Genomic DNA, 27,467 nt, shown 5'->3' on the forward strand with positions numbered 1-27,467 from the left:
ATCCGGTGGAATGACTGACGGACTTATGAGAGACTCACTCATCTTCACGACTCTGTCCCTCTCTGAACATTATCACTCTTAGTGTGAGAGAAGCTGTCGATGTATGTCTGCCTCCGTCGCTTCTGTACAGTATGCTGATCATGCAGATGAACGCCCAAACCATGCTCCGCGCCAGAATGGCAACACAACAGATTGCCCGCCGCGGCTTCTCTACCACCCGACCTCAATTCTCCAGCCCTTACCACTATCCCGAAGGCCCGCGAGCCAGTTTACCTTTCAACCCTAAGACACGATTCTTCTGGCTGCGATACTGGACATTTATGGGTAAGAGGCCTGTTTCCGACAGGCGGGGGCAATACACTGAACATTCTGTAGCCACTGGATTCTTTATCCCATTCGGCATGGCTGGTACGTATTCGACGCTGGATAACTGGGGATTCTTACTTACACAATGGCAGTTTGGCACACCTACAAGGCTTGAGTTGTTTGGATGAATCAGAAGTCTGCTGGGAGAACATTACAGGTCGCGTCGAATCAGGTCTGGGAGTGGCGCTCCCAGTGGCCGGTGTCTGTACAGAGCCCTGAATAAATACACAATCATCACAAAGGCTTTCAGTTCACGCAACTTGTCTCTTATGATCTGCTTTGGATATCTCTGGCGCACTGTTCCGCCCTCTCCTCTCCGTACTCTGTGTATGTGCATTGCGGGAAATGGTCCAATCAGAATACGCGGATTGACGTAGTAAATTTAATTATCCGACGACATTTTATTTTTCGCCGTGAAATAGTTTGTATCTGACGCCAAAGCCCAAATTGCGACCACTACCTGGGTCATGGTGGCTCCTAACCACGATGAGGAACCTCAAGACGATTGCATATCATGAAACGAGGCTGAAGAACGAGTTGCCGTTGACCGCGACGGCCTGGGATGCTGGGAACGACACGGTAATTTGTGCCTTTGGGCCTACCCCAACACAGCCCATCATCGAGTTGAAACGGAGGAATCCTTCTCTGTCCTCCGGCGACGATTTTGCAAGCATAACATCATGGGATGCTCCTTGTCCCCTGCCGGACCTCGACTGCGACGAAATCCTGCTTCTGCAGCATTTCACTGACATTGCGACATCTTGCCTTGTCCTGGCGGGCGGCGATGTTGTGGTCGTCCGTGAAGATCCCTCTCCGGACCAAGAAAAGATCGAAATTGTCGGGAGTGTTGATGTTGGTATCTGTGCCGCTGCTTGGGCTCCAGACGAGGAACTCCTGGCTATTGTCACCCGAGCAGATACTCTAGTGTTGATGAGCAGGAACTTTGAGCCGCTCAACGAAGCCACACTCTCCCCAGAGGACCTGAAAGTTTCTAAGCATGTCTCGGTTGGCTGGGGCAAAAAGGAGACTCAATTCCAAGGCAAAAGGGCCAAAGCAATGCGCGATCCTACGATGCCCGAGACTGTCGATGAAGGAAAACCAAGTCCATGTGAAAATGGCAAAGTTACAGTCAGCTGGCGAGGTGACGGTCAATACGTGGCCATCAACAGCATTGTCCCAGGCCACCGCCGAGCCATTAGAGTCTTCTCTCGCGAGGCTGTACTGGACAGTGCAAGTGAGCCTGTTGATGGAATGGAATCTGCGTTGAGTTGGAGACCGTTTGGAAATCTGATTGCAGGGATTAAGCGGTCAGACAACAGGATAGAGGTCATCTTTCTCGAGAGGAATGGCCTTCGACATGGCCAGTTCGATCTCAGATTGACAAAAGATGAAATGGATAGCTGGGCATCCGACGTTACTCTGACATGGAACAGTGACTCAAGCGTACTGGCTGTTACATTCAAGGACAGGGTACAATTCTGGACCATGGGCAACTACCACTACTACCTTAAGCAGGAGGTTCAGCTTGGGTCGCACCAGAGCAAGGCTCCCTTGCGCTGGCATCCGGAGTCACCGCTGAGAGTGTCATTTGGAGCTCATGAATACTTGTTGGATCTGACCTTCCAGTCCACTGTGGCCCGTGGAAGCACTGTCCCTCCAGACGACCATGGGATTGTCAGTGTTATTGACGGCAAGACATTGAAGCTCACCCCGTTCAAACAGGCTGGTGTCCCTCCGCCCATGTCTTTCTGCGAAATCTCTTTCACCTCCAATATTGTTGATTCGGCCGTCAGTCAAGACGGACACAAAGTCACGGTCTTAACGACAGACACTATTGAGTTGTGCCAATGGGTCACTCGGTCGACTCCAAAAGGCGAGGCCAGATTCACGACGCAAGTCCAGAACTATTCCATTGCACTTCCGCGCGCAGGAGACTCGTCTCAGAGTCTTCGATACACCCAGGTCACGCAAAAGGCCGACGAGGTGTTCCTCCTAGCCCCTGCCCAGGCGAACGTCGGGGCAACCTGCCACAAATTGGAATGGGGCAATGACCCATCCACCGCAACCTTTGAAGACGTTTCGACACCCCAGGGATCTCAGAATTTGCTCATCGACACCTTCTTCGAGACCCTCTTCTGCACCGATCCAAGCCAAAACGCTACTCTTTCAGTGTCCGACCCTCATAGTCTTGATCAAGTTCGGCTGAGCGGTTCCCAACCAAACAGTTCCCTCTTTACAGTCCCAGGTGGCGCATCCAATGAAATTATAAACGGACACAGCATCCAGTATCACAAAGTCTCACTAAGCCCCAAGGGCAGTCTATACGTGAACGATACTCTTCTGGCCCGAGAATGCACATCATATGTTGTCACCTCGGCCCACCTCATCTTCACGACTTCGCAACACCTCTTGAAATTCGTCCACCTGACTGAGCCTACAGACATGCAGGTACCAGGTGACACGCCCGAAATCGACGAAAGATGTCGCAACGTGGAACGCGGCGCGAATATCGTCACGGTCATCCCCTCCATCTACGCCCTGATCCTACAGATGCCGCGTGGCAACCTCGAAACCATCTATCCTCGCCTGCTTGTCTTGACTGGGATCCGACACCACCTCAAACAACAAGACTATCTGGCCGCCTTTTTAGCATGCCAGACACACCAGGTCGACATGAACATTCTGCACGACTACGACCCGGAGACATTCCTGGCCAATGCGCCCAAATTCATCGACCAGCTGAAGAAACCGAGCCGGATCGACGAGTTCTTGTCCAAAATCAAAGACGAGGACGTAACCCAGACGCTCTATCGAGACACTCTAACCGCACATCCTCAACCTCCGAACCAGCCAGAGAAGCCTTCCAACCCCGTATTGGGAAACAAAGTCAACAAGATTGCCGACGCCTTCATTTCAGCCCTGGCATCCAAACCGTCTCAATACCTCCAGAACACCATCACGGCCCACGTATCCAAACGACCACCTGACCTGAACTCTGCTCTCTCACTGGTCTCTTCCCTCCGGCAGACCTCCGAGGAAGAAGCCGACATGGCAGTCGCGCACCTCTGTTTCCTAACGGACGCGAACCGGCTCTTCGACGCCGCGCTGGCGCTATACGATCTCGACCTGACGCTTCTAGTGGCGCAGAACGCCCAGCGCGACCCCAGAGAATACATGCCGTTCTTGCAATCGCTGCACGAGATGCCTGTGCTACGCCGTCGATACCAGATCGACAACCACCTGAAAAAGTACAGCAAAGCACTGGCATCGTTGCACGCACTCGAAGCCCACGATGAGGTGCGCACATACACGGTCAAACATGGCCTCTACACGACGGCGATGGATTTGTACAAATACGATCGAGAACATCTGGAGCCCACGACTCGCCTGTATGCCGAACATCTGGCAAGTCAGTCCCAGCACGCCTCAGCCGCGACTCTGTTCGAGTCCTTGGGTGACTACGAGACAGCATATCCGCTGTACGCACTGGCTCATAAATGGCGCGAATCGTTGACTTGTGCGACCCTCGTGCCTGTGGAGCGTGAGCGGCTTCTCAATCTTGCATCATCCCTCGCCACGACTTGCGCCGACGTGTCGCGCGACTACCGCTCCGCCGCGACAATCCACGCCGATTATCTCGACGAGATCCCCGGCGCCGCCAGACTGCTTTGCAAAGGTTCCTATTTCGCCGATGCTTCACGCATATTAGCCATGAGAGGCCTGCAGGCTGAGATGCCGACGATCATCGATTCCGGCCTGACCGAGAAGTTCGGCGAGATTCTCGAACTCGTGGCTGACTGCAAGGGACAACTAAGTGCGCAGATCCCGCGGATCGAAGAACTGCGGCGCAAAAAGGAGGAAGATCCGTTGGCCTTTTATGGCGGCGATCCGAGTCTTATGGATGCCAATGCGGTCGATATTCCGGATAACATTTCCCTCGCTGCCACCGATGCAAGCACGGTTGGTGGCCAGAGCTTGTTCACGCGCTACGGGTCCAACGCTAGTAAGTTCGGCGGCACCGTGGCGTCGAATGTGTCGAGAAAGACGTCTAAGACGAAGCGACGCGAGGAGAGGAAGCGCGCCCGCGGGAAGAAGGGGAGTGTGTACGAGGAGGAATACCTTGTCGCCAGCGTGGCAAGATTAATCGACAGAGTTAATGGCGTGCATGACGAGGTTAAGAGACTAATCAGTGGCCTGTTGAGACGTGGCATGCGGGACCAGGCTGCGAAAGTCGATGAGGTCTTGAAAGATCTCGCTGAGCAATGCTCCAAAGCCAGAGGCGAGGTCTGGCAACTCCCTCAAAGTGATCAAATGCAGCCAGCCAATCTCTACGATGTGAATGGCGAGGGTCGGCCTTCAGGAGCAGACGGCGTCTTCTGGGACAGCCAACAGGAAATGCAAAAGAAAGAGGCGCCGGAAGTCAAGGCATGGGCTGCGAGTGAATTGCTCACGTCCTAAGTAGATCGACGCATCAAGATGTTGTCAAGCATTGACCATAATCTCGGCTTCACTGCTTCTTGTCTTTTCGACGTACAACTCATCTAACCTGCTCCATCTCCCTTCTTTGGGACTGCCGGCTGGTTACGTTCCTCGCTGGTATGTTTGCACCTTCGGATGACTGTTGAGGTGCATCCAGTCGGCGTCTTTCGTCAGGAGCACCTGCTATGGGTTGCCCATTGGCACTCTTAGTCTTCTGTCCGCTATTGGAGAATAACTGTCTCCGGATGGGTGGTGCCGCAATCTTCTCTCTAGGTTCATCTCTTGGTGGTGCCTGGACTGCTTTCTTTGCTTGGTTGAGATCTGAAATTCCCAGACCAACGTCGATCAGATAAACTTGGAAAGCTGACAACAACTCCTTCAGCCCAGACCTCAACCTTCCAACGATGATCTCAACTTCCTCGATATTTCTCGTTGATCCGGGGTCGTTTTTGGCCACAAAATTTTCAATAACAAGCAACGTCCTCGTGAACGTTCGGACTGCTTCTGGTACTGTTGGCGTGGCTTTACCATAAGTATCCTCGGAAAGACTTGCCACGAGCATTTTTGTGATGGAGTCAATCACATCAACTATAATAGCCGCATTGCCAAATGGTGTTCCGAGGACAGCGGCATTGATCTTTGCTGCATTGGTGGAGATGAAGAACCAACCCACGGGGCTCCTCTGCAGAGACAGACTCCATTGCTCCAACAAATTCCGAGCAGGCATATCATTTGCGCCTGGGCGCTTCGCATATTCAAGCAACTTCGTCTCCACTGCTTTCGTCGTCCTCTCGACTGGCGGGTGCCACGGATGGGCACTATTACCTATGTGTCGTAATTGGTTCGAAACTATCGCCTCCGCCTTTCTGGGTTTGGGGCTCGGTTGGAAGATTGGTTGAGCAGGCAGTTCAGGAATAATGTGAGGAAGGGATCTGACAGAACTGTTGTTCGTAGGTTGTGGTGCAACAGACGGGGGACCAGAGATACGGTCCTGAATCTCTCTTAGAACTTTCAAACCTGCTTCCGAGATTTGAGTCCACACTGGCCCACTGGGTCGCTCAATATCCTCAAATATGGCTCTTCTTCGATCCTTGTGTTTCTGTGCAATGATGGCAAGCTCCCAAAATGCGAAGGTCTTGACAACATCCCGCTTGGCTTTCAGACCATTGAGCAGCGTCCCATTTGGATCTCTGCTGGAAGCTGAAAGTGGTAAACCAGCTTTGGTAGGCTCCTGATTGAGGTAGGTCAAGAACAGGACCGACGTGATTTCCCACGTGAGGACCAACAAAGAGCCTGCCACAAAACATCGAGGTAAAAATAGTCCTAAGGGCGGATATCCAGTAGCCTGAGCATTTGCCCGTGACAGATTAAAGAAGGGCTTTGCAAGCATGAGATGCAGCTGCCAAAGAGGCTGGCGGAGCCAAGCAGTGTTGAGAACAATCGCCGTCGCCAAAGACAAAGCTGCAGCAATGCCAGTTCGGTAGAGCGCAGGTATCAATCTCTGTTGTAATCGTATCTGTATCGGTTCCAGCTGATGAGTGTTCGGGCTTTTCCCCTCGGCAGCCGCAGTTGCAGGTAGGTGCGAGACAGGAATAACAAGCGCTGACTTTCCGATGTAAAGGTGGTATCCAGCGTAGGCGAACGCCGTAACTAGGGCATATAACCGGAAAAAAATCGGTCTCTCATTCAACATGTCGGGAGTATTGTGGCTGCCTCTTGTGATCCATCCGAGATCTGGGGCCGACCAGACGTAGGCTTCGGTGAACCACCACGCCGAAACCACATACCAAAACATCGTTTGAAGCGCGGTGATGCTGAGAAAGTTCGTTCGGATGGTAGCAAACGGCGAGGTAGTGGTTTGTCTGCCAATGCTGAGAGTCGCTATATGCAAGATGAAGATGAAGAGGCTGGACATGAAGAAAAGCAGGGCTCTGATCCCCGCAGGCCCAAATGGGAACCATGACCAGAAGAGATCTAGAAAAGTCAGGATTCTTCCTAGTCAGATAGAGAGGAGCGGCACATACCTCTCTTGGACCCCAGCCAGAAAGCATTATTGAAGGCGAGAAGAAAAGATATGAGTGCAGCATGCACGAACCGTGTATGCAGGGCAGATGTGAGGAATCTTCTGTAGGGCCGCGGAGCAGCAGCGACAGCCATGGAGGGGGTCGCCATAGCTGAATGAGAGGTTCAATCGAAACAAAGCATGCTCAACCAGCAGAAATCGACCAGCGTGACTGCAGTTGGCGTGTGCTCGAGGATATAACTGGTACGGAAGTTGTTGAAGGAATGAATTGCAGTGTGTAAACAGTCGATGCTGCGCGTTGCGTCTCCAAACTTTTTGGTGGTCGCTGCAGAGACTGGCCGAATGCTCCACAGTAGCAAGTTCTCCCGGACTCGGAGATCCACGTGATGTGCGCCCTCATGCGGAGGCTGGTCGCAGTCGCCCGTTCAATCTATCGTTCGTCCAGATTCCAGGCTTCCATGATCGCCCAGTCACTTTCGCACTTCCGTTACAACACTCTCACTAGCCTCCAGACCTGCTTTCACTCATTCCTCTAGCGGTCACCGTCCTCGATTTGCTCAACAGGCGTCATGTCGTTCGACAGGCTCTCTTCGCTCGAGTCGCAACCGACGACAACCCGGCGGCAGGACGATCCTCAGTACAGAGATGACCCCGAATTCCAGGACTTCACGGAATCATTGTCTACCAAGCTTTTCGAACTAGTATCAAACATCTCCCGCCTGTCCAATCAACTTGCCAAACGAGATACCGAGAGGGTTCGAGAGAGGGTACATGATTTGCTCGAAGAGACACGGGATGGCTTTAAGGATGTTGGAGAGGGCATCAAGAGGGCGCAAGCATGGCCGGACCTCAATGTGAGTCACCTGGCAGCCTCCCGAGTTTCGACACTGACAGGAAACAGCCTGCGCAAAGATACACGAATCAGAAACTATCCCGCGAGTTTGCATCGGCTTTGTCCGAGTTTCAAGTTGTGCAAAGACGAGCGATAGAAAAGGAACGAGCTTCGAAGGCTGCTCTGGAGGAAGCAGCGTCAGCCCAATCACCCTCGATGGAAGGAGAACAACAGCTTCAGACATTGGAGGAACCTCGACTGGCTCAGCAGGATGAAGTCGACTACCAAGAAAACCTGATAATTGAACGGGAAGGAGAGATTCGACAGATCGAGCAGTCGGTGGGCGAGTTGAACGAGTTGTTCCGCGATGTCGCGACTCTCGTCCGAGATCAGGGTGATCTGATTGACGCGATTGATGTCAACGTTGAGAACACCCTGACTGATACACGCGGAGCCGATGTCGAGCTGAGGAGTGCGAGTAGGTACCAGAAAAACGCACGAAACAAAGCCTGCTGTCTATTGTTGATCCTGGCTATTGTATTGTTAATTGTGGTCCTGGCTGTTGTGTTGGGATGAGAGGCAAGCCTGGAGAATATGGCGTTTCTGGAGTTGAGTCTCGGGGAACAAGGTTGGATTGTATGGCACACGGGGTCATCAGGTACATTGCTGTGTTATCAAGGCCCAGGGGGCGATGTGCTAGAGCATGGATTAAACTGACTCGAGACAAAGTCGTTAATCGTATTGCAGTTGTATACTCAGACACGTCTCTTACAGCATACTAATAAATACATTGCACATCTGCATGCGATCACCCTTTGACGGGGCTGTAACATGACTGAACTGACGAGGCTGAAGCCAAGACTCAGCCTTGTCCCGATGTCGCCTGAAGACGCGTGACGTCAAGTAATCCCCCGTACTCGGTCTCCTACGCGTCTGGACTCCGTAAGAATCCACGTCTACCATCGGCATTTTCTTTTGGTTGCCTCGTCCTTGTTCATTACTCTCAGTATCCTTGCGTTCATGAGGCATGATGGCAAGCCATGCTGCCGCGAAATCCAACCGAGAGATCTGTACTGGTGCCGGCGACCAGTAGCAGTCTAAATGTCACGTCACGCGGTCCAGATTGCAACAGCAGAAAGAGGAAGAGCGACGTGATTGATGCGGGTGATCTCGAGGAGGAGACATTCACCGCCAGATCTCTACCACTCGAGGAGGAAGGCCTCGCGTTCTGTCCGATAGCACTTATTGCCAGAGCATGTCTTCCTTTGGCTTGGCTCGACACCTCGCAGGCATTACCAAGCCCTGTCGTCGAAGCAACTATCTCTTCGGTGCAAGAATGGGAGCAGCGCGTACTTGTGGCTCGCAGACTGCCGAATGGCGGGCTCTATGCAGTAGAAAGGGTGGGCAATAACACTTATGTGGCGTGTGCCCTGCACAACTGGGTATCGCAAGACTGGTGTAAGGATGCTGCAATCGGAAAAGTGGCGAGAGCAAGAGTCGAGGATCTCCTGAAGCGAGAAGATGGAGCAGGTCAAAGGCATTCGAGAGCTCCTTCTTCCTCAAGCTTCGTGCCAGCCCTCCCTACGCCCAAAAGCCCAAGAAGGCCAACCAATCGACGAGGAGCTCTTGCAAGAATGTCAATATTGAATCCCAGGGATTTAATGGGAGAGGATACGACATCCCAAACCTCCAGTTCTCCCAGGACGCTCGAACCTGTTATTGTCCCATCTCCGACAACGGCACTGTTTCCAATCACTCCTGCTGCACAGATCAGAGAAGAAGACCCTTTCCACAGTGAGCATCTACCAACCGAGGTGGCAACTGAACCCGCCCACGAGCTCGCTCAAGAACCCGAGCGAGTACTGGACGTTGCTGCGGCGGTTGAGGAGCCATGTGCTCCCGAACGCCTTCGGAATCAGTATTTCGAGCATCTCTACGCTTCCAAGACTTCTCTGGCATTTTACGTCAAAGGCCCTCTGAGCCGGGCGCGAGCGCATGTGCGTTCAGCTGCCCACCCATCGACAGCAATTGCGGATTTGGCCGGTTTCTACGATCAAAGCATTCTCGCCACGAAGAAGATTGACTTGAAATACAAGGAATCTTTGTCCAGCATCGTCAAGGGCTTGGCAAGCACAAGCGAGCAAGACGGGCAGGATGTCCCGAAGAAAAGGAAGAAGAAGAAGAAGCAACAACAGCAGAAATTAGGCAAAGACTGCCTCTGGCCCGAAGAAGAAGATTTCATCAAGAAGTGGTGGCGCGGCCGAGACTTCAAGCCAGCCATGAACGGCCCCTCACTACTAGATGAGTTGCGTAGAGAGCTGGCAGACCTGCGTATGAGAGAGACTAAGATGCAGATGCTACTGGTACTCGAGCTCATGCTATTGAACCTCGCCATTGTCAAGTTGTCCGAAACCCAAGACACCGCTACCGGCCCGGAGGTGAAGGTCGAGTCTATCGAAGAGGACCCCTCGGCTATACTGGCCAAAACACCTCAGAAGCAGAAGCCCAAGAAGAAACGCGATCTAGTCGGCGAACTAGACACAATAGTGGATCGTCTGTGTATATGGCATACGGTGAGTCAAGACGAATTGAGCACCACCACCAACTCGGCGAACAGCAGCACCGCGGCGAAAGCGAGTGACTCGTTGCGTGATTTCTGCAAGGACGTTCTACTCCCCTTCTACTCCGCAAAGCTCCCTGAGCAGGTGAAGTCACTATCTCGGAAACTCGGCGGACCAGAAATATCGCCCAAACGGCCGAAGCCCGTGGCCCGACACCAGGGACAAAAGCAGGCTCTAGCACCTCCGACAGCACTGACGAGGTCCTCCTCATTTTCCTCCCTCGCAAGAGCCAACTCCAAGCCCGGCCAACCACAAATGCTAGATAAACGGACTCTCGAACGTGTTTTGAGCGAAGACCAAGCCCACCGACACGCGTCGCCACCGACATCACTTTCCCGCTCAGCGACCGCCCCTTTGAGCGCCATGAATGCAGTGATCCCAGCCTTGAAGCGTGAGCCATCGGAGCGACCATTGTCCCGGGGCGGGATGAGCATGCTAGCCAAATCCTCGAGCTTCAGCAATCGAGAAATCGACCTCGTCGCGGACTGCCGGGCTCATGAAGCGAAGCGCCGCAAACTCGACCGTCTGGCGCAACAGAAGCGCGAGCTTGAAGCCGCCATCGAAGCGCTTAGGAGGCCTAGTCGTGGGACGGTTGCCAGCGCGTTTATGGACGAGGTGGAGAAACGCGGCGAGAAGACGAAGACGGTGCAGATCACTGCGACTCCGCGGGCTCGCAGGATCGGCGACCGCAGTTTACATATAGGCCACAGTCAGGACCTTGAACACGGTCATGCCGAGCCAGAATTACCGCCGATCATACCTTCTCTCTCGCTCCCGGGGCACAAGCAGGACAAAGACATGATGATAGTTCCATCGTCAACGGCAAAACCGCGGCAAGGGGTGTCGCGGCCCGGGATCTCAGGCTCCGGCAGCATGGGACTTCCCTCCAACAGATCGTCCGCCACGAAACGAGCAGTGCTGTCTGCAATCCACGAGACCCCGTCCCGCGGAGTCCATAACAAGACTTCAAACCCACTGGACTTGCCGCGGCTGGTGTCTTCGGCCAACGGTGATGGCGGTCGCGACGGCGGCGGCGACTACTACTCGGCTGTTTCTGCCCCAAGTCTATCATCGGCTAGTGTCACCCGCTCTGGCCGGCCCGTTCTGTTCACGACGGTCCGGAAATCCGAAGTGAGCGTGGAACAAGCCTTCCGCGATGCGCCCGAGATCCCAGAGCGAGCTGGGAAAACGATGGATCGCGTGATGGGCGGGAAAACGCGGGCCCTCCCTGCCGGGTTTGGGGCATGGGACGACGCCGACCAAGATAAATTAACGTTGGACAGCAATCCCCGTGGGACTCAGAATGGGAGCCAGACGAGGACAGACGATGCAACGGTCTCAACGCATCCCATAACAGTCACAGTCCAGACTGGTGCCGGCGACGAGGCCGGTGACATCTATGCCAAACTCGGATGGAACGACGATGATTTTGACATCTAAGATCAATCAGGACTGATGCGTCCGATGGGTTCTTTGAACCCACTTCTCTTTTTTAGGGATGTCTTGGGGAGCGCCCCGTCCATGTCCAGAGGGAATGTCATTGGCATCAACAGCGACTCAAAAAGTCGATCTCGTTGACGAGGCGTGCCGGTGAGGCTATCGACATCTGACTGATCTCAGCCTTCCGGCAATCTACAAGATTCCTCGTTGGATGGGCCTTGTCCGAGATTTCGAAAAGACCGGAAGGGTGGGGCGTGATGTTGAGAGTCTGAGGCTTCTCGGGAAGATGTTAGGCAAGACAAGGCAAGGCCGTTTGGTGGTTACGCTGTGGTGACTAGGTGACGAAGCCATAGATAGACGAACAAGAACAGATCGCGACATAACGAAATAAATGCATATATTCCTTTTATATCAGGTCTTCTAAATCAATCCGTCGCTCCATCCGTTACACAGCCATTGTCGCCTAAGGGGCGGGATCGACATTCATCAGATCATCACTCATGATATGTAAAACCTGAGTGAGCGTGCCCAGCCTGCGCCCAGAAATGCCGTCCATCAAGTTCGCAAAATCCAACAAGACCCTCCTGGCGCTCTCGTACCCGCCCTGATGCACGACGCCGTTGAGACTGATACTCCCACCATGCTTGACGAACTGGTAGATACATGAGGAAGATGGTTGGTCTCCACTGTTGGCCGTCAGGCTGTGCTCGGACTGCTGCTCGAGCGACTCGGCGCCGAATCCCAGATCGTGCAGCTCCATCCAGTCGGGCTCAGCCTCGACCAGTTCGACATGCGCGGCGCCCTGGCTTGATATCGAGCCTGGAGTGACCATGAACAAATACAAGCCCAAGACCAGAGCCGATGCAAAAAGGGCGTTGACTGAATGGATGGTCACGTTGTCCGACACCCGGCGCTCCGACATCAGCTTGAAGTTTTGGGCTGCATGGACGCAGGCCCGACGTGCAGCTTGTGTCTGTGACCACTGGGCGACGTTCTCGAGCGCGGCAGTTGCTGGAAGTGCCCCGTGGCGACCGGCGGCGAGTTCAAACAGCCGAGGATCTGCCAGAAGCATGATGCAGAGACTGTGCCAGAGCACGACGCAGTTTGTGTCGTCGACTTTGGACAACGGGCCCGCTGTGCGGTTCGCCGCCAGCACGGCTGATATCACGGTCTTTGCTCGAGTGTCGCCAACGTAGACGTGCCAGGGAATGAAGGCGCCCACGGTCAATTGATCGGTGGGCATCAGCCGCTGGTAGGCCTCAAGGATCTGGATCTGAAGCAAAGCCAGCAGTGACGATCTACCCAGGTAGCCCAATCGACCAATGGATTCCACATCACGTTGAAGTAGGTCTTCGAGCCTGAAGGTGGGCGCACTTTGGCTTTCTCCACTTCGCAGGAGTGACTGCCATTGAGTGGCAGATTTGGCTTGGAATAGTGCCTCATCGCAGGGTGCAAATACACAAACCATCTCGGACCGGATGATGGGGGCTTTGGATAAGAGGTTTGCGTACCACGAGTCAGCCAGCAACAGGCCGAGTATGAGTCTCTTGGCCGACTCAATGCGACTCCAGGCTTTCCACCGGTCGTCTGATTCAGCCATTTCAGACAGCACAGCATCAAGAGATTGGCCGTCATCTGCCGTAAACAGACCGTTCTGCTGAGCCATCGAAGTCAGACTGACGTACAGCATCTGACATTTGTTGAAGGAGTCCTTGTCGCCCGTGACAATGGACAAGTTCAGAGTAAGAAGTGCTGTACCGAAGACAACCAGTTGTTGCACTGGGGGAGCAGAACCTCCTGCACACGCAGACAGGTCGTTGCAAACGCGTTGCAGAAAACTGGGAAACATTCTCGACACAAACCGGGTAGCACCGGTTGTGCCCAGAATACTCAGTCCGATCAAACAGATGGCGAACAACATAGGTGTTGGGGTATTTCGAACAGAGAAGGTGGCAACATGAATGAATGGAACCGTAGGATGGAATCGACGAAAGAAGAGACCTAAAGCAATGTCCAGGATCTCAGCAGGCGGAAACTCCTCGTTTCCATGGGACAAAGCCGGATCGACGAGCCCTTGCAGTTTGGGAGACTGAAAAGTCACTGGGATAGGGGTATGGAAGGTGTCGCGTAACCGAGCCCGGCAATCTGTGTCGAGTCCCCAGTTTGAGGCCGTCCGAAAGTCGTCGGCGGCAAATGGAGTTTCGGAGAAGAGATTGTCCATGACGGATGAAGCGGCCTCTTTCCAGAGGATCGGCATGATACGATGGTTGCGAGCCGGATGGCGACCCCAGCAACGCTGGATCCTTGAAAAGCGTTCTCTGGGGACTTTAGCAATGGTTTTGGTACGATCAACGGGATCATAAGTCGTTCTATTGGGCGGGTCCTTTTCCTCGAGGTATTGATGCTGAATATCGCCGAGTCCGTAGTTCTGGAGAAGGTCGGGAGACTGGTCCAGGTCTCCTAATGAAGGGAATAACCACACCTGGAAAGGATCATGGAAGTTGTTTTGATTTGCATGGTTGGACGGCGGAAGCCAGTCGTTGTGAGCATCAGTGAACTGGTGAGGCGCGAGATCAGACCTCGGAGTGTGGGCCTGATTTCCTGGAGTCGGTACCGACGGCTCGAAGGCGGAAGCCTCGCCGCTGGTCTGCGAAGGCGATTGCTGCTGGTGCTGCGATGAAAGGGGGTCCTTGGATATGGGGTTGACAGGGGAGGAAAGGTTCCAACTTGAGCCCGAGAGCTGCAGGTTGAGGGCATGTGGCTGGCTGCCCGAGCCGTCAAGGAAAGGGTTGGAGCCATTGATAGAAGCATGTCGATTTGGCCGGTTGTGCTCACTTCCTCGGTGTGGAAGATAGTCGGAGGGCGAAAGGATCTGCATCAACGGGATGCCAGTATGGGAGCCATTTGCAGCACCAGCAGCAGGAGAATTGACATCAAAGACGTTCTGAGGGGGCTGAGGGGCCACCCCTTCAGAGATGGTATTTCTGCGCGAGGACGGATTGGCCGGAGTTGATTTCTCGTTCTTTTGAGCGTGACATTTCATATGTCGGAACAGGACATCGCTATTGTGTGATTGGGTCAGGATACATGATGCACAGTGGAACGCAAGGTACTTCTCGCTCCAAGCAAGAAAAGCAACGCGAGGGAGTTTGTCTAAGACATACCTGCGGGAGAATGCTTTGTCACAGACCGTACAAGGATATGGACGCTCTCGAGTATCTAACAGTATACGTCAGCAACGACACGAACGATGAGGTTGGACTCGGGCGGGATCGGCTAAGTGCAGACGTACGAGAGCGCTCATGGCGTTTGAAGTGTTCTGTTTTGGTGAAGCGGCGGCCACATACGGTGCACTGTCTCAATACCATGGCCGCGGTGGTCTTTGGCAGCTTGCGGAGGGAGGAGCAATATAGGAGAGGGCGTCCCGCAAGATGGAAGATGCCAGTGTGGGAGAGGTGGAGGGAGGAGCAGGAGATCTCAAAACCAGAGATTTCGCGGAGAAAGAGTGGAGGGCGGATGCGAGGCCGAACACAATCTGGGGTCTTATCCGAGGGACTGGCACTGGCACTGGCACGGGGACGTGTGGTCTCTTGATGGGACATTTCGATTGGGTGGCAGCAATCCCTGGTACGTTGATCGTGACCGCTGCTCTCTTCTTTCATGCGGGACAAGGAACAGTGGTTTGAAGGAGTAGGTCGGTTTCGGAGTAGCCAACAGGGCCCGACGACATCCCCGCGGGGTGAGATAAAAGCAGGAGAGAGAGGGATGGGCTATGAGAGGTGGCAGGCAAAGACGCGAGAGAGGTCTGGACATCGAGAAAGGGAAGAGGAAGAGGATGCGGAGGAGAGGAGTTGGAACAGACGACGAACTGGCGCAGGCTGGTTGGACTCTTCGCATCCTACCTAGTCTTTCTGGTGTTCTTACATCTTCCTTTAAGAGGTCCAAAGGCGCACGGCACTCTGGCAGCTCGTGACTGAGCTCGACTGCAATTGTCGGTGCCTTTTCCTGGGGGGGGAACCAAGGGATGGAGAATCGTGGGGGAGTCGTAGAAATGGAGAAGAAGCGGGAAACTTGGGGCGCAGGCAATAATAATGGGAATTAGAGAGATGGAGTGGAGGGGCAGAACTCTTTAGCAGCCTAGGGGCGCAGGCAAATGCCCAGAGATGCAATGGCGGGGCAGAAAGCTGGAATCCGGGGCTATTCGTTGATACTTCACAAGCACTTCTACTCTCCTACTCTCCTCCTACGACTTACCAGTCAACCAGCCAGCGGATCTCGGCTGTAAGAGTGAGACTAATAGCTAGCCAGTACATGCAGAAACACCAACCCATAAAACACATGCTCGCATTCACCGGCATTCGGGTTCCGCAGTAAGGCGTCTCGACCTGGGCAGTGAGGGGACCTTGAAGCGACGCCTTCCACAGATTCTCATACGCGCGGATCATGGGGTGATAGTCGCGAGGCAGCCGAACACCTGGTTGGCTGAACGCCGGGTCTTGCTTCTCGTCCGGCAGTGGAGCCAAGGTGAGACAGTCGACATAGACAAAGACCACGATGCCCCGGATGGGCCGCCAGTCGTGGATATCGTCGTGCGCGTTGTAGCCGACCAGCTGCTCGACGCAGACATTGCCTTGAGTGTAGCAGTCGTCATTGCACCGGCTGCCGTAGCACTCGGTGGAGCTCCCGCAAGTGCCTTTGTAGATTGGGATGAAGGTGAAGTAGCCGCATTCGCCGTCGGGGAGAGTCTTGCTGAACTTGTAGCCTTGCGTGATGCCGGACTTCGTGCTGTAGCCTTGCGTGATGCTGATGTAAGACCAAGTCAGCAAAGACGAAGATCACAGAACTTGTAGTGACTTAGGCAGCGGTTGCTCATTGATCTTATAGAGAAGACCTCGCCAACGATTGTTGACGAGGATGGTACGAGGCAGTGCTCTCATCTAGCCATGTTTCTTCTCTTTTCTGTTCTTCTCTTTCTATTCTCTCTTCCCTCTTGCTCGCTTCGCAGACATTCGTAATGTGAAAAGGGCAGTGGATAAATCCTCTGAGAGAACAAAGTGTATGTGAACTAGTAGGAGGATATATACATACCCTGCAGTAAGTACTTGAATCTTGACGTTGAAGTTCAGCTTTGCCTTCCATGCGTAGTTCTGGTGGACAGACTCCGACAAAGTACAAGTGAGACCTAACAGGATATCATAGAGTCAGTCTATATGCCAGTCACAAATATAGGGGTGGGCGTTGTATGCGAGAAAACAACGAAAGAGGGTAATGGTGGATTCCGAGTTACGGCGCGCCTCAGCCTCGCGACAAAATGGTATAGAGGGAAGGTTGAGGCACGCCATAATGGTATAGAGGAGAGGCTATAAAAGCCGTCATAACAAACATCCAGAGGAGAGGAAGGTGGCGACTCAAGTAGATGACCATGCCTGCGAATATGTTGAACGTTGATTGCCCTTTGGTGCTGAAACTGTTGCTTGACCATCACTTTCTTCCCAGGAATCTTCAATCCAGAAACAAAAGACATCAAGGAAGTATGATTTGCTTGTTTGCCAACCGGAACTTGACTTACCGCCACGACACACAGGCACACGCACGTACGGCTGCTCCTCGCCATGGTAGAAAGTCGTCCGGACCTGACAGAAACTGGAGCACCCACTGATCCAGGACTTCCGCTCACACTCTCCATTCTCCAGGAGATAGAAGAGGCATGGGCATTGCACCGTGCCGTACTCATGGTACAGAAGTGGCATCGCGTCCTTCCACTCGCAGATGTCGAAGCTGGGACTGGTGGCGTTGCTGGGATGGGCCGATACGACAGGGAAAGCAACGAGGATGGTCAGAAGGAAGAGAGCCATGGAGGTGGTCATTGTCGCTGCGATTGGAGCCATTTTGGCACTGCCAGGGTGACGGGGCACTTGAGAGAAAGCTGAAGCGCGTTCTGCCGCAGTTGAGGATTGTGAAGGAGGGTCAGTCTTATGAAAGGAGGGAAAGAGCGAGCGCAGCCAGCAAGCCTGAGCAAGGGAGATTGATCAGGTCGTTCAGCACAAATGTCGCGGCTGATGAGAGAAGTTGTTGCACGAGGTAGAAGAGAGAAGGGATGAAAAGGACGAGAAAAAAGAAAAGGCTGCGCGAGGATGAGGATAAGGATCAAACGTGACAAGTGAAGTGAAGTTCAAGTGAATGAGTGCTTGTGTTTGGGACAGTACTTAGTCTTCACTGACCTTTCCCTGCCACGGCGTCCGCCATGCATCGCAATGGACGATGAAATGAAGATGGGGAGGGAGCCCATCAAAACGAGGAAACGAAATGCTGTTTAGAGCCCAGGAGCCCACCATGTTGAAGATGAATGCCCGGATCAAGTGCTTGTGCTTGCTGTGGGCAAAAGAACAACGACACTCCTGATATATGCCATGGTCCTCTGTCAATAACAGATTCCACAGAGTTTCAAATCAGGGGTTCATCCGACTCCGTCTGTATACGATGGCAGATCTCAATGCGACTCCCCTGTGACGTGAGTCCTTTTATGCATGCGTGCCAGCCATGTCTTGCTAGTCGCAATGCGGATTCTCTTTCCAAAAGCCATGAACACCAAGAGAGCCAGATCGTTGGCGGCCAGGACTCCACAGAAGATGCCGGCGATGACGTTGATGTAGCCGGTCTCGAGGATCCAGTCCAGCAGTTTAAAGCCCATGCCGAACGAGATGGCCTGCTTGCCCAAGTTCATGGCGATCAGCATCTCCGACAGATTAACCGTGTAGCTGTCCACGGCATAAGCGAGCGAGAAGGTGAAATAGAAGTAGGCCGACCAGTTGACCATGGCCACTCCCGCAAAGTAGCCAAACCAATGGAGGTCTTGTCCTGCAGTGTAGCCATACACAATCAATCCAGCAGGTCCAATGAGCAGGGCTGGCAACAGAACCCCCAGACGCATCTCAGCCTCGCGTATGCCGTTGTTCTTTTTCGTCAGATACGCTGCCAGTCGATCGGACGAGGTCGTAAAAGGGACAGCGAGGATGTAGCCGACCGCGTTGCCGACGGCGATCAGACCAGAGTTTGTCTAGAGAGGATTAGCATAGCGTCCTTGGAAGATTTCTGTTGCTGGCTAACCTGGCTCCAGTTGTAGGGCGGGGCAACGATCTTGATGGGAAAGGTGTAGTTGAAAGCCAGCGCACCCAGGCCGATGTAGATACCGTAAGTCGCCACAACCCAGAACACTGACGGCACAAAGAAGTACGAGAACGAGCGTAGCGCGGTCATGAAGGACGGCGCCTCCCGGTCATACACACCCCATGGTTTCAGGGTTGTGATGAAGGACTTTCGAGGAGGCGGTGCTGACGAAACCTCTCTCAGTTCGGCGTCGACGGCTTTCTCGTTATCGTTGGACGACTCGCTGGCGGCCCCTAGGCGGGCCTTCATCTCGTCCCGCTTGTACCACGTCTCTTCCACAAAGAAGAAGGCGAGAATGAACAAGACACACGCAAACGCAAATTCGACGTAAAAGAACAGTCGCCATGAATATCCTCCCGCCAGCATGTAACCGGCGTAAAGGGGCCCGGTGGCGCCCAGGCAGAGGCAAACGGTATAGTAGCCCAACCGCTGACCACGTTCGTGCAAGAAGAAGATGTCATTGACCAATTGCACAGGCAGCGCCTCGCAGACTCCGGAGCCAAAGGCATGAACGATTCTAGCGGCCATGAGGCTACCATAGGAATTGCATTGAGAAGCGCCAATGAGTCCAGCCGCGAACTGGGGAGGAAGGTTAGCGGGCGAATCCAGCGCAGAGGTGAGGTAGACTCACAGCAATGATGGAAAACAGCATGACCGGTCGACGACCGAATTTGAGGTAAGCAGGAACCAAAACCAAAGACCCTGAGAAGGTCAGATAAGCAGCCTCGTGACAGGAGCAGCATGATTTCACTATGCATACCGAATCCATAAGCCAGATTGGGATATGATATCAACCCCGATGCAGTAGCTGGCGAGATTCCAAACGACTCGGCATAGATGCCAATGTAGACGGAAGGCCCCAACAGTGACGAATTGCCCAGAAACGAATATGCAGAGCAAATGATCAAGATCATGGTCTTCTTGTAGTTGGGCCATTGTAGAGGATCATTGGGGTCGTCGGCCGGAACCGGAAATAGCCCCTGTCCATAGCCAGTGTCATCTCCCTCTATATGGCAAGGTCAGAGATTGACTTTCTAGATCTCGTTCAAGGCTTCGACTTACCTAGAGCTCTCAAGTTCACAGTGCCTGGAATGTCCTCCTCGTGCGCATGGCTATATTCAGGTCAGTATGGGGACGGCCGCGACGTTGAACAAGACTTCAACATACCTGTGCTTGAGGTGTGGTGGGTGCGCGCCATGTTCGCTGTGTTCATGATCATGACCAGGAAGGATATGCATGGTGAAACTCGGAGGCTTGGGGTCTCGGGGACTTGGAAAAGCCTACCGCCAGCACAGTTTGCGGTTTGTGGTATAGACACCGTGGTTGACGGATGACAGAACCATATGCTCGGGGAGCCACCGTCTTCATAAAAACAATGATCTTCCTCTTTACCCACGCCCAGATTCTTCATGGCCTGGACCATAGTCCAGTGTCCACACAAAATCCTTGTCAGATCATTTTTTCTTAAGCCGTCATCCTCCAGTCCATCGTCTGTGGGGCGAGGCGGGGTCTCCACGGTGCCTGGTGTCTGTGTGTTTGCGAGGTATACCTCTGCATGGAGTCCTAAGCGGGGAACAACACTGGCCAAGGGGTTTCGAGAGTCCACAGGGTCGAACATCCGTGGCGGGATAGCATCGTATTACCACTGCCGTGATACTGTGGGGGGCATGACATTCGGCGTCTACGATCAGCCTGATTTGTCTGTCCCCTGGCATATTCGGCAAATATTCAAGCCCCGACCAGATTCGCCCAGGCGAACAAGAACAAGGCTTCCTTTTGCCGTGCGGGGGTCATGGTGATTGTCGAATGGACATGGTCTTCTCTTCTCAGTCGGCATGTTGGCCTTAAGCCTTCTGCCACTGCGCAATGCACTGAGCCTCCGGGGATTGATCAACGTCCCGAATAGCATCGGTAGCTCCAGTGCGCTAGGATCTCCTCTGGCCCGGGAATGATACACCTGGGACTGCGAAGATCTGATGACCCTTTAACCCTCGCGTGGAGCGTCACCAGCTGGTGGAATCCCTGGAACCTAGGGCTGATGAGACTTGGGACAAGTCGAACAGAAGAGACGAACCTGATCCCGAGAGAAATTGCATTGGGCCCCGAAACTGGCGGCCAAGGAGGCCAAGCTACCAGGTACATAATAGCTGGCGTTGGTTCGCTTGTATCAAATTCGATGAGGCATCCATCTGCTTCTGAGCATCCAGCCCATCCACGCTTGGTCACGAGGCTCTAAGACATTTGTGAGTGCAAGGCGTCAAATGTCCCTCATAACTGAGGATCTGTCTGAGGACGCGAAAAAGCCCGTATCATAGACTGCCAGTGGGGGGTGAGTCGAAGAATGTATTGCTAACAAACCGAACGACGCGTCAATCCAGGGGGAAAGGCGCATTGAGTAGAGTAACACGTCCATCTACACAAACACCAAGAGATATGCTGTATGTGACCCGATCGCTCGCTTGTGTCCAACAGTCCAGCAGAAATGAATCATTCGCCTGTACACCATATATACCCCCTTCACTCAGCTCTGGGATAGAACGTTTCAGACTGCCTCCCGTCCTCGACATCTGTATATACCATGCGCAAACGGGTGATCGATCGGTTTGACACATCCGCCTGACCAAAGATCATCATCCCTTGCGATCAAAGTCGACTCTGAGCAGAAGAGTCTCGAGAAATACCTAGCCAGGAATCAGGAATCAGTCGCAGCCCTCCAAACAACAGAACAGAACGGCCTCCTTGGACAGCCAAAACACAACTCACCTTTCCACGCCTCCTCGGCTTTGGCCTCAGCATCCCAACTCCACAGGAACCGCTGCATCTCCGGGTCTCCCCACTTATCATCGCTCTCACCACCAGACGACAGGGCCTTGAACTTGAGGTCTCGGGCCTGCTGTTCCGGCCCGTCGGGCAAATGGAGGGCAATCCGCGTGGTCAGACACGATTGCTGGATATATTCGGCGCGAGCCTTCTGGGCGGTCTCGTACGCTTTCAAGGCATGTGGGATTTCTTCCTTGGAGGAGATCGAAGAGAGCACGACGCCCAGCGACGCGGCGTCTTCCACACCCTGAGCTGCTCCCTGAGCGACATATGGTCTGTATATATTTCATTTTCAATGTCAGCAATGGCCTTGATGTGCGTCTCGGCCCAATATCTTTAAGCCTTCGGGCCCATCGGCCTTCGGGAAGGAAGAAAGGCAAGAAAGATCAAGGAAGAGATCAAGAGGACTTACAGCATAGGATGGCACGCATCACCAAGCAACGCGCAAGACCCCTCCGTCCAGCGCAGCAGAGGCATGTGCATGCAGAGTTTCCACTCCAGGACGTCGCCCTCCGGCACGAGATCGAGCATCTTAACCAATCGGGGATCCCATCCCTCGTATTCCGACAAGAGGATCTTCTTGGTCGTCACCGTGGTCCAGCCCTCGTCGACGCGGCCGCGGTCCGGGTGGGCCAGGGCCATGTTATACACCTCGTGGTTCCGCACGGGGTAGGCCATGATATGTCTCTCTGGGCCGACCCAGCGAATGGCCTTCTTTTCCTCAATGAACGGTAGCAGATCCGGGTGCTTGCTCATCACGTCTCTGCTGAGCACGACGCGAAACATGGCGTCGCCGGTCGGAATCGCCACGTCCGTGTCGTCGCCCAGGATCTTGCCTCGGGTGGCCGATTTGATCCCATCAGCCGCGAGTACCACGTCGGCCTCGATCCTCGTCCCGTCGGCCAGTTCCACGGCTGCCGGGCTGAAGCGGACGTTCCCGACCTTCGTGTTGACCTGGAGCTTCACGTTGGACAGCGCCAGAACCTTCTCCAGCAGAGCTCCCTGCAGGTCCGCGCGGTGCACCACGAACTGCTCGCCGTGTTGCTGGTTGATCGGCACGCTCCCCAACAGGCTTCCTTTCTCCCAACGCAGAATGTGGATCGCTTGCAGGGCGACTCCGGTTTCGCGCACTTTGGCTCCTACTCCCCACCGGTCCAGGAGGCGAAGCATGTTCGGCGCAACCTGGATGCCTGCTCCGACTTCTGCGATCTCGGGCGCGCTCTCGAGGATGCGCACATCGTGGCCGCGTTTCCCGAGCGACAACGCTGCTGCGAGTCCGGCTATACCTGCCCTAGATGCCCACAAGAGAGAAGTTTAGATAAAGGAATGTCCGAGTTGGAACAAATGGAAAAAAGAGAAGAGGAGAGAAAAGCAAAGAAACGTAGCGGATCAGGGGAGGAAGTTTAACACGAACCCTACAATGATGACCTTCAATGGGACTTTCGCGGGCGCATATTGTTTCTCCCGCTTCACTTCCGTCCTGTTCTCCATGTCGGCAGATGAGGATGTCCGGCCCAGACGACTCGACCGTGTAATGTTCCTCGAGGCGAAGGCTGCAACTCCTCTGGTGCAATGGTCCTTCCGAGAAGATATTTCTCTTCCTTCAGAAACCCCAAGATCCTACAAGGCTCGCAGCTTGCTAATATCATTCGTCAGCCTCGAAACCGCCGACTGCACAGATCACCCTGGTTTTTCTTTTCTTCTTCGAAATGGCGCAACGCAACGCAACGCAACGATAAGCTGTGCTGTGAACGACTCGGACGGAATAATAACTTACAAACAATATAATTCTCGGACGGTCGTGGGTACTGTAGACTCAGCTCACAGTTGTCCCTGTCACTATCGAATCTAGGAGTCGGCACGGCAATTAAAGGGACAGATTTGAATTCGAGATCGGTCGGCACAAAGCTTCGTACATCAGTGCAAATAGAGAGAGACAAACTTGAATCAATGCAGTGGTAGTGGACTGTTCGTGGGGCGAGTTCTGTCGGCAGATGATGGTTGAAGGCACGGATGGAGTCAATTGCCTGAACAGGATGGGTCGCTTGTCTGGCATGGGCTTATGAGGCCTAGAGAGGCCTAGAGAGGCATATCTCGCTCTGTAGATTGGGTAGATGGCTCTCTAGGCTCTCCAGGGGCCAGCCGAAGATCCGGTCTCGATAGCCGGTAGTTGTTTTTAGCTACTACGTACTAGTTATTTGGTAGGTAGATATCTAGTACTAGGAGGGAATCATGCGTGGAAACGATTCCATGATTCTGAAGAGCAAATGCAACTGCCGAAGCTTGTCTCTGTCGCTTGAATCTGCCGGGCCTGAGGCTTGAGTGTTCGTTCATTGCTCGTGCCTAAGGTAGCCTAAGGTACCTACCTATCTTATCTAAGGTATTGACCTGTCCAACACCCTGGCTAATAATACAGAGTACATACTACGTATAGGGGGACCTAATAGGTGTGTACCTTAGGTAGGTAGGTAGGTATGTACTAGGTCATCATAAACAACCTTTACAGCCCTCTCGGCTTTTCTGGACAGCCGAATACACCGGATAGACTCCGCGTACATAGCGAGCTGACGGTGCACAAGCAATGTTGATGTATATTCCATTGACGCAGGAAGAAGGGTCAGCACGAGCCTACTGTTCTCTCAAGGATGGAGCAGAAGCAACAGACATAGACAAATGGATCGCTGGATCTTGGAATATCAGTGGGAACTGCATTTATTCGCCATAGTCCATCATTAGTGGTCTCCTTCGAGGCCCATTAAAACTGTGTGTACGCAACGTGATCCAACAGGAATGCAGACGCTTCAGTCGTGTTCCTCATCCAACTCACCCAATCCAATGCAAAAAGAACAAATTCACAGAAGATGCCGGAACACCTCATGTACACAGAAAATCGACAATCACTCGAGACAAACAAGAAGGCATCATGCTTGCACTGGCGCAGCCATCACCAGCCTCTTCGCCACCATGGTGTGCCAGACCTTCCAATTGAAACCGAAAGCACCAGGGAACAGAGAAGAGAATAGGACCGGAAAGTGACAAACCCCCATAGAAAAAGGCTCAGTCTTCAACCGCCCTATCGCCAATGCAACCAGCTATCGTCCAACGCGTCTCACTGTGCTCCTTCCCATACATGCTGTCGATGGTCAGGCATCAACCCCATGTAACCCCCCGTTCGCTATGCAACAACCTAGATCACCAATGCATGCATCAAAACAACATTATTAGGTGTATAAGTCGGTGCCGTGCGCTCTCGGTCCTGTGGTCCAGCGCCATCCGAAGTAGTGGAATCGTCAAACATGGAAGAAAACCGCGCCTGCTCGGCCATTCGATGGAAGAACGAGACAAGCCCTCAGCCAGCTCATTGAAACCCTTGGTTCCATTGTCCCGCTCCGGGAGATGGGTTCTGTGGACCGGGCCAGCCCTGTCCGTGTGGAGGGTTCGGCGGCATGAACTGGTTCTGGGCTCCCATTCCATACATTGGGCGTTGACCCATGCCCATGGAGCCGTAACCTGCAGCATTCATCGCCTGGAGTCCTGCCCCAGGCCCATAAAGCTGCTGGCCTCCCATGGGACCTGAGCTCCCTTGGTGAGGAAGCATCGACATCGGCGGCGGTTGCATTTGCGGTGGATGAGGCGAGGGGCTAGCATGCGCAGCACCGGGCAACGGAGAAGGCATCTGACCCTGCGAAAGATCGGGAGAGAACTGAGGTGTGCTCATGCGATGCAAGGCCGGGGATTGGTGAGGCTGCGGCGGTGGAGCCCCCCAAGTCTGTGGTGGAGGTTGCTGCTGCTGGTTCATCCCATGCGGGGAGAAGGCGCCACCGCCGTAAGGCAGTTGATGCTGTGGGGCCGCAGATTGTGACATGGACAGATTCGACGGCGATCTTTGGAACTGAGGGTGCTGTGGTGCAAATTGAGAAGCGTCACGCGCAAATGGTTGCTGTAGACTCGGCTGCCGAACAGGTGACTGAATAGGTGGTGGCTGCTGGTGAGGGAATGAGGGAGGATTCATCGATGACTGAGATGGTTGAGTTTGGTGCGGCAGGGCTCCTGCTTGGGTCGACGGCAGGTCGCTGGTATGGAAGCGTGGTGATGAGAAGGAGTGGCTAGTCGTGGGGACTTCAGGTTCTGGTGGAGGCGGTGTCGTTGCAGGCGGCTCATGTGGTCTGCGCCAGTACTCTTCAACAAGACTGCGCCGGTAGCGATTTTGCTGGTTGATGCTCTTGTTGAAATCAGCGGCGTGACCGGCTTGACTGGCAAGGTCGACATCACTGCTCGAACGTGTGATATCTTGGTAAGGCGGACCTGTAATGTCCTGCCTGGGCCGTGGGATATCCTTGTACCTGGAGTCATACGCCGCATCAAATGATGACAGCTGAGCCATGGTGGAAGCGATCCCCGAATGCAAGGCAGGCGGTTGAACAGCTCCATACGCTGGCCCGTTGCTGTAGACGATGTCGCCATAACTAGCAACCACACTGGTCCTCGCGTTGAGTTGTTCTTGAGCCGCGGCCTCCCGGGCCTTTGCGGCTCCAGGCCTCTTTTCACCTGCGGCGTCCTGCTCGGTGAATCCTTGTTTGATGGCCTTTGCTTCCCAGTAATCATCCCGAACTCTCCTACCATCCTTGATGACACGACTGCCAAATTGCCGAAACATCGACCGAGCCGTGACAACCGCTATTTGCCGTGATCGGTACGAGTAAGGCAAAATTTCCTGGCCAACAAGTTCCTCTTTCTCTTTGGCACTAGCAATGATCTTGAATAAGGACCGGTTCTTGTTGAACAGCAGGTAAGAATCACGATACTGTAGTTGTCGCGCGCATTCAGTGGCCAACATGAACAACTTCTGACCCCTTCCTGGAAGAGTAAATGTTCGGATTTTATATTCTCGACCGCCCTGGAGGTATCCGAGAGCATCCACCTTTTTCTCTCCTGCTTCGTCATACTCACGCGGTACGTATTCATCTCCTTCTGGTTGCAGCACATCGCTCGTATGATCTCTGACCGTTGGTAGTGCTTTGATCGTTGACTTCGGTATCGTGCGCGGCGGTGAGGACTGAACCGGCGTGGCCGAAAGATGTTGGCCGCCGGATTGTGTCTTTGGCGTTTGTGTCAGATCGGGAGAAGTTTGGCTGGAAGGCGTTGGCAGTGCATCAATGTGAGAGCTGTAGTCGCCGGATGTTCGCGGCGTCTTCGACGGCCGACCACGTTTGCGAGGCCCTAACGTGTGCGCGTCAGCATGCAGGTCAACCGGCTCCAAATGTCCCAACTGACCTTCTTCTTCAACAACGTGCTGATAATCACCATATTGCTCAGGGGATCGGCTTCTTTTGATGCCTCGCGGGGCAGATTCGGTTGACGACTGTATTAATCCTCCTGTTACACACGCCACCTTGTTAGTCAACAGACGCGACAGAGATTTGATAGACAATGGCCATGGAAGTTTGTGATGACGATGCGCCCATTGCGCCAATGGCTCTCCGATGAGAATCAGAGGCCCGACGACGTGTTGAGTGGTCAGGTCGATGCACCAATGAAGAATACGTACCACTAGCGTTCAAAGCCGCAGGATTGATGGTGCCTGAACCATCACTCATGTCGCTGATACCATTCAGAGCATTTGTAGGCTGACGAGTCGGCGGGTAGATGGACATTCTAGGGCTGGAGGTGAGGTGTTGAGATGGTGGTGGTGGTGTTGATGCGCAGGCTTCGCATCAGC

At 53.7% G+C, this 27,467-nt stretch overlaps 10 protein-coding genes across 10 annotated transcripts; 4 read left to right on the forward strand and 6 right to left on the reverse strand.

Moving 5' to 3' along the window:
- Positions 1 to 176: 176 nt before the first annotated feature.
- A1O1_06282 (cytochrome c oxidase subunit VIIc) lies at positions 177 to 481 on the forward strand (the record flags this gene model as incomplete). Its single annotated transcript, XM_007727161.1, has 3 exons — positions 177 to 324; positions 376 to 408; positions 459 to 481. The coding sequence occupies 3 exons, from the start codon at positions 177 to 179 to the stop codon at positions 479 to 481; spliced, it is 204 nt and encodes a 67-aa protein (XP_007725351.1).
- A 371-nt stretch (positions 482 to 852) lies between these two features.
- Positions 853 to 4,824, forward strand: A1O1_06283 (uncharacterized protein; the record flags this gene model as incomplete). The annotated part of the gene is made up of 1 exon (XM_007727162.1): positions 853 to 4,824. The coding sequence occupies one exon, from the start codon at positions 853 to 855 to the stop codon at positions 4,822 to 4,824; it is 3,972 nt and encodes a 1,323-aa protein (XP_007725352.1).
- A 79-nt stretch (positions 4,825 to 4,903) lies between these two features.
- On the reverse strand, positions 4,904 to 7,017 carry A1O1_06284 (uncharacterized protein; the record flags this gene model as incomplete). Its single annotated transcript, XM_007727163.1, has 2 exons — positions 4,904 to 6,819; positions 6,870 to 7,017. 2 exons carry the CDS (start codon positions 7,015 to 7,017, stop codon positions 4,904 to 4,906), a joined length of 2,064 nt encoding a protein of 687 aa, XP_007725353.1.
- A 420-nt stretch (positions 7,018 to 7,437) lies between these two features.
- Positions 7,438 to 8,276, forward strand: A1O1_06285 (syntaxin 7; the record flags this gene model as incomplete). The annotated part of the gene is made up of 2 exons (XM_007727164.1): positions 7,438 to 7,722; positions 7,770 to 8,276. The coding sequence occupies 2 exons, from the start codon at positions 7,438 to 7,440 to the stop codon at positions 8,274 to 8,276; spliced, it is 792 nt and encodes a 263-aa protein (XP_007725354.1).
- A 464-nt stretch (positions 8,277 to 8,740) lies between these two features.
- On the forward strand, positions 8,741 to 11,761 carry A1O1_06286 (uncharacterized protein; the record flags this gene model as incomplete). Its single annotated transcript, XM_007727165.1, has 1 exon — positions 8,741 to 11,761. One exon carries the CDS (start codon positions 8,741 to 8,743, stop codon positions 11,759 to 11,761), a length of 3,021 nt encoding a protein of 1,006 aa, XP_007725355.1.
- A 463-nt stretch (positions 11,762 to 12,224) lies between these two features.
- Positions 12,225 to 14,804, reverse strand: A1O1_06287 (uncharacterized protein; the record flags this gene model as incomplete). The annotated part of the gene is made up of 1 exon (XM_007727166.1): positions 12,225 to 14,804. The coding sequence occupies one exon, from the start codon at positions 14,802 to 14,804 to the stop codon at positions 12,225 to 12,227; it is 2,580 nt and encodes an 859-aa protein (XP_007725356.1).
- Positions 14,805 to 16,011: 1,207 nt separating this feature from the next.
- A1O1_06288 (uncharacterized protein) lies at positions 16,012 to 17,649 on the reverse strand (the record flags this gene model as incomplete). Its single annotated transcript, XM_007727167.1, has 3 exons — positions 16,012 to 16,564; positions 16,850 to 16,943; positions 17,331 to 17,649. The coding sequence occupies 3 exons, from the start codon at positions 17,647 to 17,649 to the stop codon at positions 16,012 to 16,014; spliced, it is 966 nt and encodes a 321-aa protein (XP_007725357.1).
- A 602-nt stretch (positions 17,650 to 18,251) lies between these two features.
- A1O1_06289 (uncharacterized protein) lies at positions 18,252 to 20,166 on the reverse strand (the record flags this gene model as incomplete). Its single annotated transcript, XM_007727168.1, has 6 exons — positions 18,252 to 18,818; positions 18,869 to 19,507; positions 19,560 to 19,630; positions 19,689 to 19,934; positions 19,991 to 20,040; positions 20,096 to 20,166. The coding sequence occupies 6 exons, from the start codon at positions 20,164 to 20,166 to the stop codon at positions 18,252 to 18,254; spliced, it is 1,644 nt and encodes a 547-aa protein (XP_007725358.1).
- Positions 20,167 to 21,620: 1,454 nt separating this feature from the next.
- Positions 21,621 to 23,239, reverse strand: A1O1_06290 (salicylate hydroxylase; the record flags this gene model as incomplete). Its single annotated transcript, XM_007727169.1, has 3 exons — positions 21,621 to 22,023; positions 22,161 to 23,039; positions 23,163 to 23,239. The coding sequence occupies 3 exons, from the start codon at positions 23,237 to 23,239 to the stop codon at positions 21,621 to 21,623; spliced, it is 1,359 nt and encodes a 452-aa protein (XP_007725359.1).
- Positions 23,240 to 25,106: 1,867 nt separating this feature from the next.
- On the reverse strand, positions 25,107 to 27,402 carry A1O1_06291 (uncharacterized protein; the record flags this gene model as incomplete). The annotated part of the gene is made up of 2 exons (XM_007727170.1): positions 25,107 to 27,124; positions 27,297 to 27,402. 2 exons carry the CDS (start codon positions 27,400 to 27,402, stop codon positions 25,107 to 25,109), a joined length of 2,124 nt encoding a protein of 707 aa, XP_007725360.1.
- Positions 27,403 to 27,467: the final 65 nt, after the last annotated feature.

The sequence above is a fragment of the Capronia coronata genome (genome assembly GCF_000585585.1).
Source record: "Capronia coronata CBS 617.96 chromosome Unknown acBCG-supercont1.5, whole genome shotgun sequence".
NCBI classification, from domain to species: Eukaryota; Fungi; Ascomycota; class Eurotiomycetes; order Chaetothyriales; family Herpotrichiellaceae; genus Capronia; species Capronia coronata.